This window comes from Hippopotamus amphibius, chromosome 3 (assembly GCF_030028045.1).
Source record: "Hippopotamus amphibius kiboko isolate mHipAmp2 chromosome 3, mHipAmp2.hap2, whole genome shotgun sequence".
Lineage (NCBI taxonomy): Eukaryota > Metazoa > Chordata > Mammalia > Artiodactyla > Hippopotamidae > Hippopotamus > Hippopotamus amphibius.
The window spans coordinates 140,692,735-140,707,647 of record NC_080188.1 but is presented as its reverse complement, the minus strand read 5'-3'; the positions used below and the strand labels follow the sequence as shown (position 1 = coordinate 140,707,647).

Here is a 14,913-nt window from a genome sequence, read left to right as displayed (position 1 = left end):
TAGAAGTTTACGAATTGATTAACTTATAGCTCGTTTACTTTCAAAAGTCACCATTGTCCTATTGTTCTGTGTACTGTACCAGCAATAGCTAATTTTTATGGCTTGTGTAAATAAGTACCAGCTATTTCATATGCATCTCTGCAGTCAGTCCACACAACAATCCTTCACATGGTTATCATTGTCCCTGTTTTAAAGACGAGGAAACGGAAAATAAATAGCTGGCAGAGATCAAACAGATAGGATGTAAGGAGCTAGGATTCAAACCCAGGTCTAGCCTGATTACAGGGCCAGAGCTTCCGCCACTATGCTGCACTGCTACCCAGTGGCCGGTTTCTAAATCCCGGGTCAGTCACTTGTAACCTTCCTCTTTTGCACTGCTCCTGTCCAGTTGCTGAAATGAGTGATCAAATGAGAGAACAAGAGTGAGCTAATGAGAACACGTGTTGATAGAAATCTATTCGTGAAAAGAGCTAAATACTTACTCCTTCTTGTGGAATGAGCACTAGATTAACATCCAAAGACCCGTGTTGCTCTTCCCTGAAGTCACGGACCACGTAAATCATGACACACCCTTGATTTTCTCGATTCCAAAAGGAGAAGAGTGGACAAGATCACCTCTGAAGTCTCCTCCCTGGACACGAATACCGTAGGTTAAAGGACATAAAATGCTATCACCTGCTTCAAAAAGATACACTACAAGCCACCCAAGCAATTTAGAACATTGATGGCTGATATCATTAGGGTCTGTGCTTCATCACGTCTCTCTCAGTCCCTCATTTGTTTATTCCATGGGCATTTATCATAAGCTCCGGTTTTCTACATTCTGTTTTAAATCTAAGGAATCAAAATCCCTAAGAAATATCTCACTAAATTTTAAATCATACATGCAATCAACCTGGTTGTTAAATCTGTAAGCTCTGAGGCCCCCATTTCCCCTCATCCTTTTTCCACCTCCATTTGCCCCCCACCCTTCAGGCCTAGCCCTGCCCAGTGTCTAGAACCAAACGACCATGGGCGGCCGCTTCAGTCAACTACGGGCTTTGGGGGTGTCCACCTTGTCTGAGCCTAATCATTAGCTCTGGTTTTTGTACCTGTGTTTCCACCTCATTCTCCAAATGTATTCTCTAGATTTAGGCACATGGTTCCTCTTCTTTTGCCCTATGCCCGAGTCCATGAATTTTTAACCCTACGGCACTGAACCCTGATTTTCACGTGGTGTTTTGCAGAGTCCTAGGCTATATCAGAAGGGCTTGAGGGCTAGCGAGTAAGTAGGGTGGGGTGGCAGGTGCAATGCTGAGTCTCTGCTTCACAGCGCCATGTGAGTTTCCATTTTTTGAGTGAGTCCACAGATATTTCCCTTTAAGTTAGAATGCCAGTTTCCTGGGCTCTCTAGGGCTTGAGCTCTGCCGGTATTTTCCAGTCCCCTCCCTGCCTTTGCCCCCAGGACCTGAATTCCTATCCCTGAACCTAAGCAGTGCTGCATTGCTTACACCTGGGTTCTGTGACCCCATGTCCCCGCCTCTCGGGCCACTATCCTGACACAGATGCCTGTTCTCCCAGTCACTTTGTAATTGACCCTCTGGAGACCATGTTTTTCTGCTGGACCTGACTCCTAATGACCAACCTCACCTTGATTGGGAGGGAAAGGTCCTGGCTCCAAGTCCCAATCCTAGCTCTGCCCTTCTGCCATGTCCCTGGTGCCCTCTAAACTCTGGCCTGGCTCACGTCTCTTTTATTTCTCCACTCTTCCAACATGTCTCTCCATGAAGATTCCAAAGTCTTTATTTTTAAAGTTTGAGTTCAGAATAGCCAACTCAATTAAATTTATTATTTATACTATATCTTCTTTCCAAAAAAATGTTGACAAAACTATATTCAACCCAAGTAAAAAGAGATAATACAAAGAAGCAGAGAATTAACTAAATATGTTGTAAGTGGATAATAGAGTGCCAGTTATCCCAATAATTTATGAATTCACATGCAATCATGTACAGCTACTTCGTGGATTACAGAAAAGCAGCAACGAAGACCTTTCCAGTAGACAGCACTGCCTTGAAGTCCATGAAAACAGAGCATTCAGTATGGTGATCAAAGCAACCCTTATCCACTTTCTGTTCTTCTTGTAATGACTCAGGTTTTGGTAACGTTTTAGAGTAGACTCAAGGATATGACTACTTTTTAAAGTTACCCACAGAGGTCATTCCTTGGTAAAAATCTTTTCCTCTACATCTGCTCTAGGTCCCTTCACTCCAGCAGCTTGCTTGGCAACTCCACAAATTTAATTAGGCCCATGTTTGCTGAACGTCCACCACTTGCCAGCTCTGGGCTAGGCTTCCATGTACCTCATCAAGAATGCCCCTCAGACAGGAAAACATGCTTCCTTAACGCAAGTTAGTCAAATCCTTATTAGGGGCCTTTGATTCGACAAGGTTCATGTTTACAGAAGAAGGTTCAGAGACTTTCCTAGATACAAAAGACTGTATCTATAACTTTGGCAGAACAAGCCTGACAAGATCGAAAGCAAAGCAATATCCCCCAAGTAGACTTCATGCTGTAGTAATTCTCTTTGTATACTAGGGCTCACTTAAATCAATTTTTTAAAATAGTAACACCTCTTGTTTCTTTTTACACCATGTAAAAACACTTGTTAGAATGCATCCAAATTAAATTGTCCTCACTAACTAATTCATTCATTCAACAAATATTTTTAGACCCCCTACTTTGTGCCAGGTACTGTTGCCTGGGATACAGAGTTAAAAAGAGCTGACAAGGCCCCTGCTCTCCAAAGTGGGTCAGAGAGAGAAAAACAAATACCGTATGCTAACTCACACGTGTGGAATCGAAAAAAATGGTACTGATGAACCCAGTGACAGGGCAAGAGTAAAGATGCAGATGTAGAGAATGGACTTGAGGACACGGGATGGGAGGCAAAGGGGAAGCTGGGACGAAGTGAGAGAGTAGCATTGACATATATGTACTACCAAAAGTAAAATAGATAGCTTGTGGGAAGCTGCTGCATCACACAGGGAGATCAACTCAATGATGGGTGATGACTTAGAGGGCGGAGATTGGGAGGGTGGGAAGGAGTTGCGGGAGGGAAGGGATATAGGGATATATGTATAAATACAGCTGATTCACTTTGGTGTACAGCAAAAACTGTCACAACGGTGTAAAGCAATTATATTCTAATAAAGAGCTTAAAAAAAAGGCCCCTGCTCTCATGCAGTTGACGTTATGCATTTTCTTGGGTTTAAATATGAAATTCTGGGAGATTCTGAAAAAGTTATTTTAGCGAAAATGTTCATAAATGATTTACTGCCTATGACTTACTCCAGTAGACATGTTTAATAAACGGTTGATAAATGGAATTGATCTGCCAAGCATGGATTTATCAATTACTCAAAAATTTAAGAGTTGCAAACTGAAACTCAGGATGTTACTTTGGCTATCTGAATGGATTCACATGATAAGGATCCACAATCCTTCGGAGAACAGCCTGCCACCAAAAAACACGTGGGCCAGGATGTAAAAGATGATATATCACTTTTCCATGAGGCATTACAAGGGATTTCAAGAGGTCCTTCTAAAAAGCAAAACTGCTAAGCAAAATGAGCCTTATCTGATCAAGGCATTGCTTTCAGATAGCCTTGGATTTAAAGAAAGAATAGTCACTCAGTTTGTCAAGAACCCAATATTTGTTGATAAATAATAGTTTTATGTCATAAACCAATTGTGGGGAGAAAGACATGATCCCAAGAGAAATATGTAACTGTAATAGTTTATAAAAGCAGTTTTTGAGGGAAATAGTAAGTTAAAAATTAATTTACTCATCCACTTGGCATACGGTTGTTGAGCTCCACCTCTTGAGATGCTGCAGTGTGAATTGTGGGAGACACGAAGATTTATGGTTCTTGGGTTTTAGGAGCTTTTCATCCAGGAGAAGAGGGAAGAGATGACATGGGATATGACAGCATATGCATTCAAACAAAAAACTGATGCGTTCAGAGGAGAAGAATTCAGTCTGTGGTGATTAGCAGAGGCTTTGGAGAGGCTGTGTTCGGTTGGATCCTAGAGGATGGGTGCGATTTTATTCAGCGAAAAGTGAAAGAAATATAGGGCCGTGCGAGCCAAGAACCAGAGGAAAGAACACATGAGGTCAGTTCAGAAAATTCCCAGGGACTAATCTAGCTTCACCAGGAGGTTCTGAGTTTTCCTTTGCTATGAAACTGTGGTTAAAAGGGGAAAAAAAAAAAAAAAGAAAGAGGGGAACTGGAGGTTCAAATGGAAGAAACAGTAGTTTAGGACCAAAGATGATGATTGCGGGTTTAGATGTGTTGAATTTGTGGACACAGCAGGATATCCAACCAGAAGTAGTCTCAGGCAGGAAGGACAGAAATGAAACCCTGGACTGCATTTATACAGACAGGACAGTGAGAGTCGGGGGAGGCTACGAGGTCTCTGAAACAGAAGGTGCAGAGAGAAGAGGATGAAACTGTGAATTCTTGAGTCTGACTGCTTAAATCTTTGACTTCATTTTTGTGACTTCGTCCTACACTCCTCTCTGCAAGCCCACCATCCCTCCCCTTGCCCTCTATACTTCATGACTTGTTGTTTTTGTTGTGAAATGCCTGCCACTTAGCAAAACACCTGACACAGTGGGAGCTCAATGAGTATTAATACTTGTTGAAAACGTGAATGAATAAATTTGGTGCAAAACAGAGCTTGAAAATCAACTTGGAGATTGTGACATTCTTGATTTGATTCTCCAGCCATCAAGTGCCCAGAACTATCTGCCCCAGAGCAGGGAAGCCTGGATTGTCCTGACACTCATGGAGAATTCATTGTTGGCTCTACCTGCCATTTCTCCTGCAACAAGGGCTTTAAGCTGGAGGGGTCCAACCAGGCTGAATGCACACCTTCTGGAAGATGGACAGCATCCCCACCGACCTGCGAAGGTAAAACAGTATACACTTGCTAAGACAGCTCTTCTTCTGGAAATTTCCTCAACAGAAATAACAAACATTTATATACACTTTTACTATGTGACAGGTACATATGATATTATTATTGTGAAAGCTCCACTTCTTGTCATGAAGTGGGTTATCTATTGGGGTCTAGGAAACACAGCCTAGGGATTAAAACATGTACAAGGAGGGACAGGACTTTTTCATATTTGTGAATAAAAGATATACACCTATTCTTAAGCACAAATTTTCTTTCATAATTTTGGCCTCTTTTTCTCAAAGAGCTTTGTTGAGTCAATTGAATGGTTTCCATTGCTCCATTGCCAGGAGAGGGCACTAGGGGTGGAGTCACTTGTCCAATGTTTCAAATCAAGGAACTGAAGTGGAGAGAGGTCAACTGTCATCTCTCTGCCACATGGGAATTAGTGACAGAGCCAGTGGCATCATCCACCCCTCACATTTCATGTTGACCTTTGGCCAGAGGAAAATACCACCTCCCAATAAAGCAGCAACGGGCAAGCAGTTGGCCTGTTCATACTTCTCTTTCTACTGAATTCTTATATTTCTGCCCCAATAATTCTGGGTTTGTTTTGTTTTTAATATCAATAACATTGACCAACCCCCGTCCCCCCAGTTTCTTCTTCTGGCCAGGAGAATCATCTCTCCAAGGACAATTTTTGGTAATTTTTCTCATCTAGTTTTCCATACCTGATTTTAATAGTTTTCCTTAATTTCCTTAAGGAGCTATTGCTAGAACTTCCCTGATTATGAAAGGAGTGGAAGGCAGTTATTCCATGTCAGTCTTAACTCTGTTGTGCTCCTTTTAATTGGGAGCTCTCTACATTGAAACATTTTCTCACAGCAGACATAGCATCAGCTCCTACTCCAGAGGTGCGATGCCCATCCCTCATCACTCCGAAGCAGGGAACAATGTTCTGTCGGCATCATCTGGGAAACTTTGGTTTGAATACCACTTGCCACTTCGGATGCAAAGCTGGATTCACACTCGTGGGAGATGGTGCTCTCCAATGCAGACCTTCTGGCCAATGGACAGCGGTAGCTCCAGCATGCAGAGGTAATGTGAAAAGGAGCAGGCAGTTCTGATGCTATCTTCCAGCAAGCTAGTCATTGTACATGCCTTCAAAATCCCATCCATCCCCAATGACCACTTCAAGGGTCAGCTCCTCCATGAAATCCACACCAATCCCAATTAGAAGTAACGTGCAACAGGCATATCACTTTTCCCCTGCCTTAGGTCACAAGCTAATGCCCTGGTACTCAAAGACCCAAAGGAGGAAACATGTAAATGTCCAAAATGTGTTAGAACAACAAGCATGCTACACAGGAAACCAGCTATATGAACTGTGAAATACAAGTTGCGATTCTATGAATGATGTGGCCGTGTAGCGGTTCCGTATTTTCATCATTGGAACCTAAATAAAAAGATAAATCATGACTGGTGCCTCTTGAAGACCTATAGCTGTGTGCACAAAGCACTGTCTCTTTCATCACTGCATTCCCTGTGAAGCACAGCACATTGCTTTGCAAATGTCACCATTGCTCAATAACATTTGTCTGAGTTAAATTCAGTTTCCTGAGTTGAGTTAAATCTGAGTTAAATTTAGTTTTCTATCCACAAATTTGGGAGCATAGCCTGAAATTCCCTGGGGAGAAAAAAAAAACAGTTTAAAGAGTATGGCAGTCTCTAGCTCTTTCAAACTTCCAGAGGCCAGCTATGCTGAACCCCTGGCATTTTAAGAAGTAGGAGCTGACATGCCAGCCAAATGCCAATGGTAGTAACAATAACATTTAGAACAATAGTATTTTTGAGAAGCAAAATTTTGTAAATAGTACTTTTGTAGTGAAGATGGATCAATCCACTGGCAGGTATTTACTGAATCGCCATGATGTGCCCATCCTAGTTCTTTGGCTATCACTCTTTGAGTGGATATCTGAGCACGTGTGAGGTTGGAAGAGCTAGTGGGAATGTCAACAGTAGCTCATTTCCTTTCTGATTTTCTGTATTCTACTTCATCTACTGGCAATGCTAGCCAGGTTTCAAATGAAATCATAATTTCTTTGATGTTCATTCTATATGTTTGTGTTTCCCTGCATTCTTTTTTTCTGCAGCTGTCAAATGCTCCGAGCTACACGTGACTGAGCCAGTAGTGATGAACTGTTCCAACCCTTGGGGAAATTTCAGCTACCGATCAACCTGCAGCTTCCATTGCCCAGAAGATCAATTACTTAGTGGCTCAGAGAGAACAGCGTGCCAAGAGAATGGCCAGTGGTCAGCTGCCCTGCCAACCTGCCAAGGTATATGTCTCATGTGAGTTAGGAAGTCGCTTTGATACGGAAAATAATGAAATCAGTGCTTCTCTGTGAATTTCTGACAGTGGTCTCGCTTTCCATCACTGGGTTTCCCTGCATTTAATAATTGTTTCACAATGAATCAAACAGATTCATTCCGTACCTTATGCAGAGCAGTGGGAATCAAATTCAGTGACTCTGTGTAAATGATCATGACTCCTTTTTCAAAGCTCCAGTTTGTGAAATGAATCCTCTCATTTCTTTATAATCTGCGTGTAGTACATCTTGAAGTTTCAAAATGTGTTTAACGGAAGGTTATTTAATGCAGAACCCTAATGTATTATCTCAGATGATCTTTGCTTACCATATACCTCCCAAAATACCATATATCTTCTTTAATTAAGCTCCGGTTGTAAGGCTTATTTTATCCCCCTCCCCCCCTTTTTTTTTTTTTCATTTTTTTCTCTAGCAGCTTGTTGAAACTACTTTTTGTCACACAAAATCTTCAATTGCCCCCTCACAATTACCCTCTGTTTATTTTGTTCATCCAAACTTCCATTTACTGTGTTTACCATTTAATCATCTAATTCCTTTTATTAATTCCTTACTCTGACTCCTTTGGAAATTATGTTTGATATTTAAGCATTAGGAAGAAAATCAGGCCCTGCATGCATCCCATTCTGTTGCAGTGGTTTATGACTTCTAGATCTTTTCATGCCACTTGTTAGCACCGCCAGGACCTTTGATAACTTACTTGATCTCACATCTTCGCGTTCTTGGGGCCCTTCTGGGGGAATGATGGTCTTCTGTACAATACACTTCTTATGTCTTGCATGTGTGTGTGTGTTTGTTTTGCAGTGGGGCCATTGACTATCCAGCAAGCCCTGACTTATTTTGGTGGAGCTGTGGCTTCTGCAATCGGTTTAACGATGTGTGGGATACTCCTGGCTCTGCTAAGAAAGCGTTGCAGACAAAAAGGTAAATAGGAAGGAGTGTTCTCCTTATTTCCTTCTTTCATGTGATTTGGGGCAGGGCAGTGAAACCACAACTTCAGTAGTTCATGTCTGAAAACATTTGCATTAAAAGAAAACAAGGCCAAGTTAAATGATCTTGAGAACCAACGCCCCATCAGAGTCACCTTCAGGAAAATAGAAAATACAGGTCCTCATATGTGGAGATCTGGAGATGGGCCTGGAAATCTGAATTTTCAAAGGTTCCCCCTACCACCCCCCTGCCAAGATCTGATGAGGCCAGTTTATACATCACCAAAAATAACTGGAAAAGAGTTATACTTCCTTCATTCACTCATTCTTTCACGCAATAGCCATTTATTGACCAACCATGCCAGGTAGTGGGACCCAGAATGATGGTCCCTGATACTAAGGAATGTATAATCCAATCGGAGACACAGACATGTTAAATCAGTGCTAATACTGAAGGGTTGCAAAACCAATGTAAAGGTGGTGTTAGGACAAAAATACAACCTAATTATTACTGAAACACAAAATAGAGGGGTCCCACCCAGACTGATAAGGCAGAAAAGCCTCTTTTAAGCGTAACTTCGAAGAATAAGAGGAATGGAAAAAATCAAAGTAGAGCTCCAGCAGACATAATGGCATGTGAAGATATCTGAAAGGGTGAAATAACTGGAAAAGTGCTATGATCAGTAGTTTATTGCATCTGAATCAGAAAAAAAAAAAAAAACTGGTGGAGGAAGTGAAAAATGAAGCTAGAGGTGTAAAGAGCTGCTGCTTTAGTAATGACTGGGTATGATAAGCTGAGAGATGTGTATGTGCTATGAAAACTTGTGGAGCTAATTCAGGATTAAGGAAGAAAGTGATCCAAATGACTGAAGAGCCTCTATAAGGAAAACTGTGTTTCTCAGACTGTTCATCAAAAGATAGCTGTGGCCTAGGAACAGAGAAAGAGAACCATTGCTTAAGGGTTCAAACATCCTTTCATTGTCTGCCCCAGACGCTCAGCCTGTCCATAAATTGAGAAACCTCTTTTTTTTTTAAATTGGAGTATAGTTGACTTACAATGTTGTGCCAATCTCTGCTGTACAGCAAAGTGACTCAGTTTTACACATACATACATTCTTTTTTAATATTCTTTTCCATTATGGTTTATCCATTATAGTTCCCTGTGTTATATAGTAGGACCTTGTTGTTTATCCATTCTAAATGTAATGGTTTGCATCTACCAACTCCAAACTCCCAGTCCATCCCTCTCCCTCCACCTTTCCCCCTTGGCAACTACAAGTCTGATCTCTACATCTGTGAGCCTGTTTCTGTTTCACAGATGGAAACATCTGTGCCATATTTTAGATTCCACATACAAGTGATATTATATGGTATTTGTCTTTCTCTTTCTGACTTAGAGAAGCCTCTTCTAATAAGCTAATGGGGCTCTTCATCTTTCCTCGTGGAAAATAACTGGGGGTATCAGAGGGGTCAGGGATGCTCAAATCCAGGAACAGAAAGTGGCTATGTTAAAAGTACCTGCAAGCATTCTCATGGAATTGAGATTTCCACACCTATTTTTAACTGCTGAAAGGAAGAACCCCTTGTTCTCTATTCTCATGCTGTCTCCTTTCACAAAGCCAGCATTGTATTAGGCTGGTTTTCTTATGTTCCTTCATATACTTTCCCTTGAGTGAGTGACTAGGACAACAGACAAACAACAACGCTGCTTAAAGACCAAAAAGCTACAACCAGTCCCTCCATGCGATGTTTGTGCCTACTTCACCAAATCCAGAAGGCAGAGGTGAGAGCTCCCAAGACATGAATCCTAATCTCCATTACATTGCAGGAATCATCCTATTCCTGCACCTTCCCCAAGTTCTTTCTTTAGTTTTGAGACATTTCCAGGGAACTCTCTGAACCATGGAGAGGGACCAGCAGCCACCCATCCTCCAATATCTTCATAAAAAATAAATTCACTTGTGGGGATGGGGAATTTTCCTTGACCTGTCCCAATTTGATTTTAAACTTTCTAGAATTCTATGGTCAAATACTAGGAAAATGCTGCATACTATGTCCCTCCCCTGCAAATTCAAAGTGTACATTCATTATCACATTGAAGGCTCACCCATGCCCTGTAATAAATATACTTGTTCATCTTCATTTTATCTAATATTTTCTAAACATATTTAGGCATGAGATGCTTTTCCATTTTTATATGCCCATGGGATGACTGACAGGCCTGCTGCCATGTTTATAGTTTCCACTATCAGAGTCCATTGTTTGGATTAAGATAGGAGGCCCCCAATCACATATGTGAGCAGGGAAGGAAAACATCCACCTTTACATTGGTTTTGATTTGTTTAAGTGATTAACTTGCCCAAATAATGACTGAGGAAGTGTGACACAGGATGCAAAGACAGAAGCCCTCCAGTGCCAAAGAAATGAGTTTCGAGAACCAATGGTCTCAACAACAACCAAGAGTAGCCAAGAGGATGAAGGCAGGGACCAGAGGCAGGAGGAGAGGTTGTTACTGGAAGGGCAGAGGAGAAAGATGAGCAGCCTCTGGAGTTACATACTGTCGAATGTTTACTTTAGCTTCAAACAGGTCCTACCTCTCAGGAAGAGATTGTCCCCAAAACGTCCCTTAGAATCAGCCTATCTGAAAATCAGTCTGCTGACTCTCCCCAATAATCCCTATCACTGATGACCTTTCTCCCTCATCTCATTTTTTTCTTTTAAACCAATCTCTCTTCTTGCTTATTTCAGATGACGGAAAAAGCCCCTTGAACCCTCAAAGGTAAGATGGAAATGTTTTATGATTAAGTTTTTCTAGTTTGACTTTTTAATTCACTGTAGTGTGTCAAAATGATTATACAGACACCTGTTTTATGAAACAAATATTTGGCAATGCCCCCTTGACTAAATCTGAAGTGAAATGTACAGATAATACATCCTAGCAGTATGTAATGTTTTAAAAAATCAATAAGTGCCCTAATGATAATATAAAGGCGCAATATAAGGGAAAGTGACTTAGAAATAAAATACTAGAGCTGGGGCATCACACTAGCAGATGCTATGAGGTCATCAGATGCTTGTACCTTCATTCAAGCAGAGTCACTATGAAGGCAACAGCCAGAAAGCTCAACTGACAGGAATATTCTATTAGTGACTCAAACAGCATCAGAACCGTTGCCAACACCAACCTGATTTTTTCAAATGATGAACAACGCTGGTAAAGAGCTGGAAAACCTGTTATTATCTTCCCTTAATTCACACAGCAACTGCGTTTAGTAGATGCGCAAAAAACTTAATATTTATATGTAAAGCAGTTAATTTCCAGGCGCAGAGATTTTTCATCTCCATGAATGTTGGGTAGCTATTCTGAAGTTACATGGAGTGTGTATGACAACTCTTTTGCACCCCAGGCATATTAGGACATCCAGCACCCTTGGCCCCTGCCTAAATGTCAAGAGTAAGTCCTGATCATTACGAAAATCAAAAAACGCCTGTAGGGAGCAGTACTACCATTCATTGAAAACTATTGCCATGTGATCAAGTATCAAGGCTGTAATTTTATAAAGATTTCCTCTCACCAAGAACAGGCTACAGCAGGGGGCGTAGCAGGTACTCAGTACCTCAAGCATCAACAATAACCTGGGTATAAAGTGCAGTGCAAATTACCCAGAGCTGTTAAGTGGGGTCTCGAAAAGCTCTTTGGTTTTCATTCTTCTTTCCCTCTAAAAGCAGAGATCTCCAGGGGTGGGGCGGTAATCCGTGGTCTCTGGAGGAACTATGCGCAGGACTGGGGGCAAGGACGAAGCACCATATGGCACGTCATCTTTGTGTTTCTGTTCTTTAGCCACCTAGGAACATACGGAGTTTTTACGAATGCTGCCTTTGACCCAACCCCTTAAGGTAAGTTACCTATGAAAGTATGTTTGAAGGAGACAGAACAGTAGGGGGAGAAGGAAGAATATAAAGCTTGACTTTTCTTCACATGATCATAAATTGTGTTGGCAGTAGGGGACAGGTATAGCAGTAGAGTGACAATAGAAAGGGAGTTCATAGGAGGATTTTCATTTCCTGCAGGATAAGTTGTCTAGTTAGACAACTTATTTCAGGATGTGTCGCATTCCCATTCCTGCCTGCTAGATGGTATTGATACGGTGGCTTGCTTGATTACTGGAAGTCACGACTGCCAGAAAAATTTTACAAACTTTAGGCAGCCAATCGCCTATGCGACCTGCTGGGAAGACAAAAGTAATAGGATACTTTCTCTCGCCCCAAAAGCTCAGTGAGTAGTTGAGTTTCCTAAGAGAAGTAGCCTAGATGGCAGAATATCTGGAATCTAGAAAAAGATGTTACTAAGCCTTAGGGGGCACATAAGATGAGAGCTTTCTTCTATATTTTTCAGGAAAATATAATTCTTTTAATTTTTTGTCTCATTTTCAAAGACCTGTCCTTTTCTTGGTCACCTCACTCAACCTCCCCAGGATCCTGTTTTTGAACATCAGCCTTCCCGATAGACTTGACTATAACAGTTGCATATTTGCTGCAGTTCTATGCAAATACTTGTGAATAAAGGACATGGAGTTTCCTTTAGATTCGCGCTGGACCAGAGCAGAAGGACTGTACCACAAGCCCCAATTCTCCACCCACCACCCTTTCCTGATCCATTTCCTCTTCCTCCAACACAAGCCTCAAAAGCTGGGACTGAATGTTTCTGCAGTGGTCTGTGGGCTTTGCCCCAGCGGTGACTTGAGATGCTAATTAACTAGAGCCTGGAGCGTGTGACTCACCAGAAGACCAGACTGTGGAAAAATAAAAATGCCTCTTTATTTTTGGATTGGAGGAAGCCGTCCTCTTATTTGCTGGAAGGCAGGAGGTATCTCTGACTTGAGGGAACTTCTATGGGATTTCTGGGGTCTTCAGTGCTTGCTGTTTGTGAAGCCATTTAGACCTCTGCTGCAAGGCTTCAAAAGAAGCCTCTAGATGGCACCAGAGGCTGCAGAAGACTAAGAATCAAGCCAGGAAGGTACTGGACTTCCCTCCACCTGTCACTCTCCCCCAGAGGACCCAAAGACCAATGTTTGAATGTCTAATTAAAAGGATTCCCTCAGTAGAACAAATGCCATGTTCTATTGTTTGACGTTTTGCTGAATAAGGTCTGTGTCCATCACTTTGTTTACATCAATGTAATGCACAATCACGGTTGTTCCAATTACAAACTCAACCCTTCGGTCAGCAAATACATATCTTACCACCACCCTAAACACACAAGAAGAAAATCAGAGGAGAGAAAATATCTTCATCACCTGAGTGTGTTTTACACGTTCTTTAATTCTCATGCTTAATAAATAGCTTCTTGAAAGTTACACAGCAGTTGTCTGAAACTGATACAAAAAATATAAAGCTAAACAATATAGTTGTCCTCTTTGTGTAATGTGAGGCAATGAACATGTCACACAGACTAGGTAAACATGCAAATAAAACACGCAAATAAAAATGGTGAAACAGTCTAACTAAAGCTTACTAGATTTTGCAAGAATTTTGGTAATAACCTCGGGATTTAGGGACACGTGGCTCTTAAAAAGTTTCACTGACACACTGTCCATAGCATCTCTGCATGTTTACTTTATGCCAATCACTAGGCGTAGTATTATAGGATGATTATTATTGTCCTGTCTCCTGAGTCAGGATCGACATTTTGTAAAACCTTCCCAGGGAATTCTGATGGTTTACCAGCTTTGTGAACCACTGATATTACAGATACAGGAGAATAAGGCACTGTTCCTGCTCTTGAATAGCTTATAATCTAGTTGGGGATACAATAGATACTAATACAAAGTGATAGAGAGTGATCAACATGAGCATGTTATTTGAAGAGTGTGGTAGGAATTCATAAAATGGAAAAGTCAATTTGGCCCAGAATCAAAGAGATAGTTAGAACTCTGATTGGACTTTAGAGAGTGGACAGGAAAGAGGAGAGAATGGCACTCTAAGTTGATCAAATAATATCAGCCAAGAAGCAAAGACAGAGACTGTGTGTTGAGGAGCCTGAAGACATCACGGAGACCTCAGGTGAGGTGCTAGATTACAATTTACTGAATCTGTTGAGACAAATCATAGATAAAAGCTTGGAAGCATGTAGATTCAGGGAACCCAGGATAAGTCATAATGTTGCTTCAGACAAGATAATTCTCAGATTCTCTATAAACAGCAAAATCATATCTTAAGGCCATGTGAAACAGCCAGATCTTCCAAGATACATAAGGGGCCCTGGAGGCAGGAAAAATATAATCACAGTAATCAACATGTGCTGTGTGCTTTCCGACTGCTAGGAATTATATACTTCACAGTATTCTTTTTTCCTCTCAGCCACCCTATCGGGGAAAACTATTATTATCACCCCTATTTTGCAGATGTCAAAACTGAGATCCAGAGAGGTCGTGTAACTTATCCAAGAGAACACAGCTAGTAAGTGGGATTGAAATCTGGTCTGATTCACTCAGTGAAGCTCTTTAAGCTCTCTCCTCTGTCACTGCCTTAGGTGGCCACAGGCCCTTATCAAGAACAAACTGTGCGACAGAGAAAGACAAATATATGATATCGCTTATATATGGAATCTTAAAAAAAATGATACAGATGAACTTATTTACAAGACAGAAATAGAC

General features: G+C 41.3%; 1 protein-coding gene across 1 annotated transcript in view; it reads left to right on the top strand.

The window, feature by feature from the left end:
* The window catches only part of SELP (selectin P), a 41,332-nt gene extending 27,835 nt beyond the window's left edge, over positions 1-13,497 (top strand). Inside the window, exons 10-16 of the mRNA XM_057728127.1 lie at positions 4,770-4,955; positions 5,830-6,039; positions 7,095-7,280; positions 8,133-8,252; positions 11,006-11,036; positions 12,099-12,154; positions 12,694-13,497. Coding sequence (XP_057584110.1) covers positions 4,770-4,955; positions 5,830-6,039; positions 7,095-7,280; positions 8,133-8,252; positions 11,006-11,036; positions 12,099-12,153 — 788 coding nt within the window. The 3' untranslated portion in view covers position 12,154; positions 12,694-13,497. The remainder of the gene's footprint in view (positions 1-4,769; positions 4,956-5,829; positions 6,040-7,094; positions 7,281-8,132; positions 8,253-11,005; positions 11,037-12,098; positions 12,155-12,693) is intronic.
* The last annotated feature ends 1,416 nt before the right edge of the window (positions 13,498-14,913 follow it).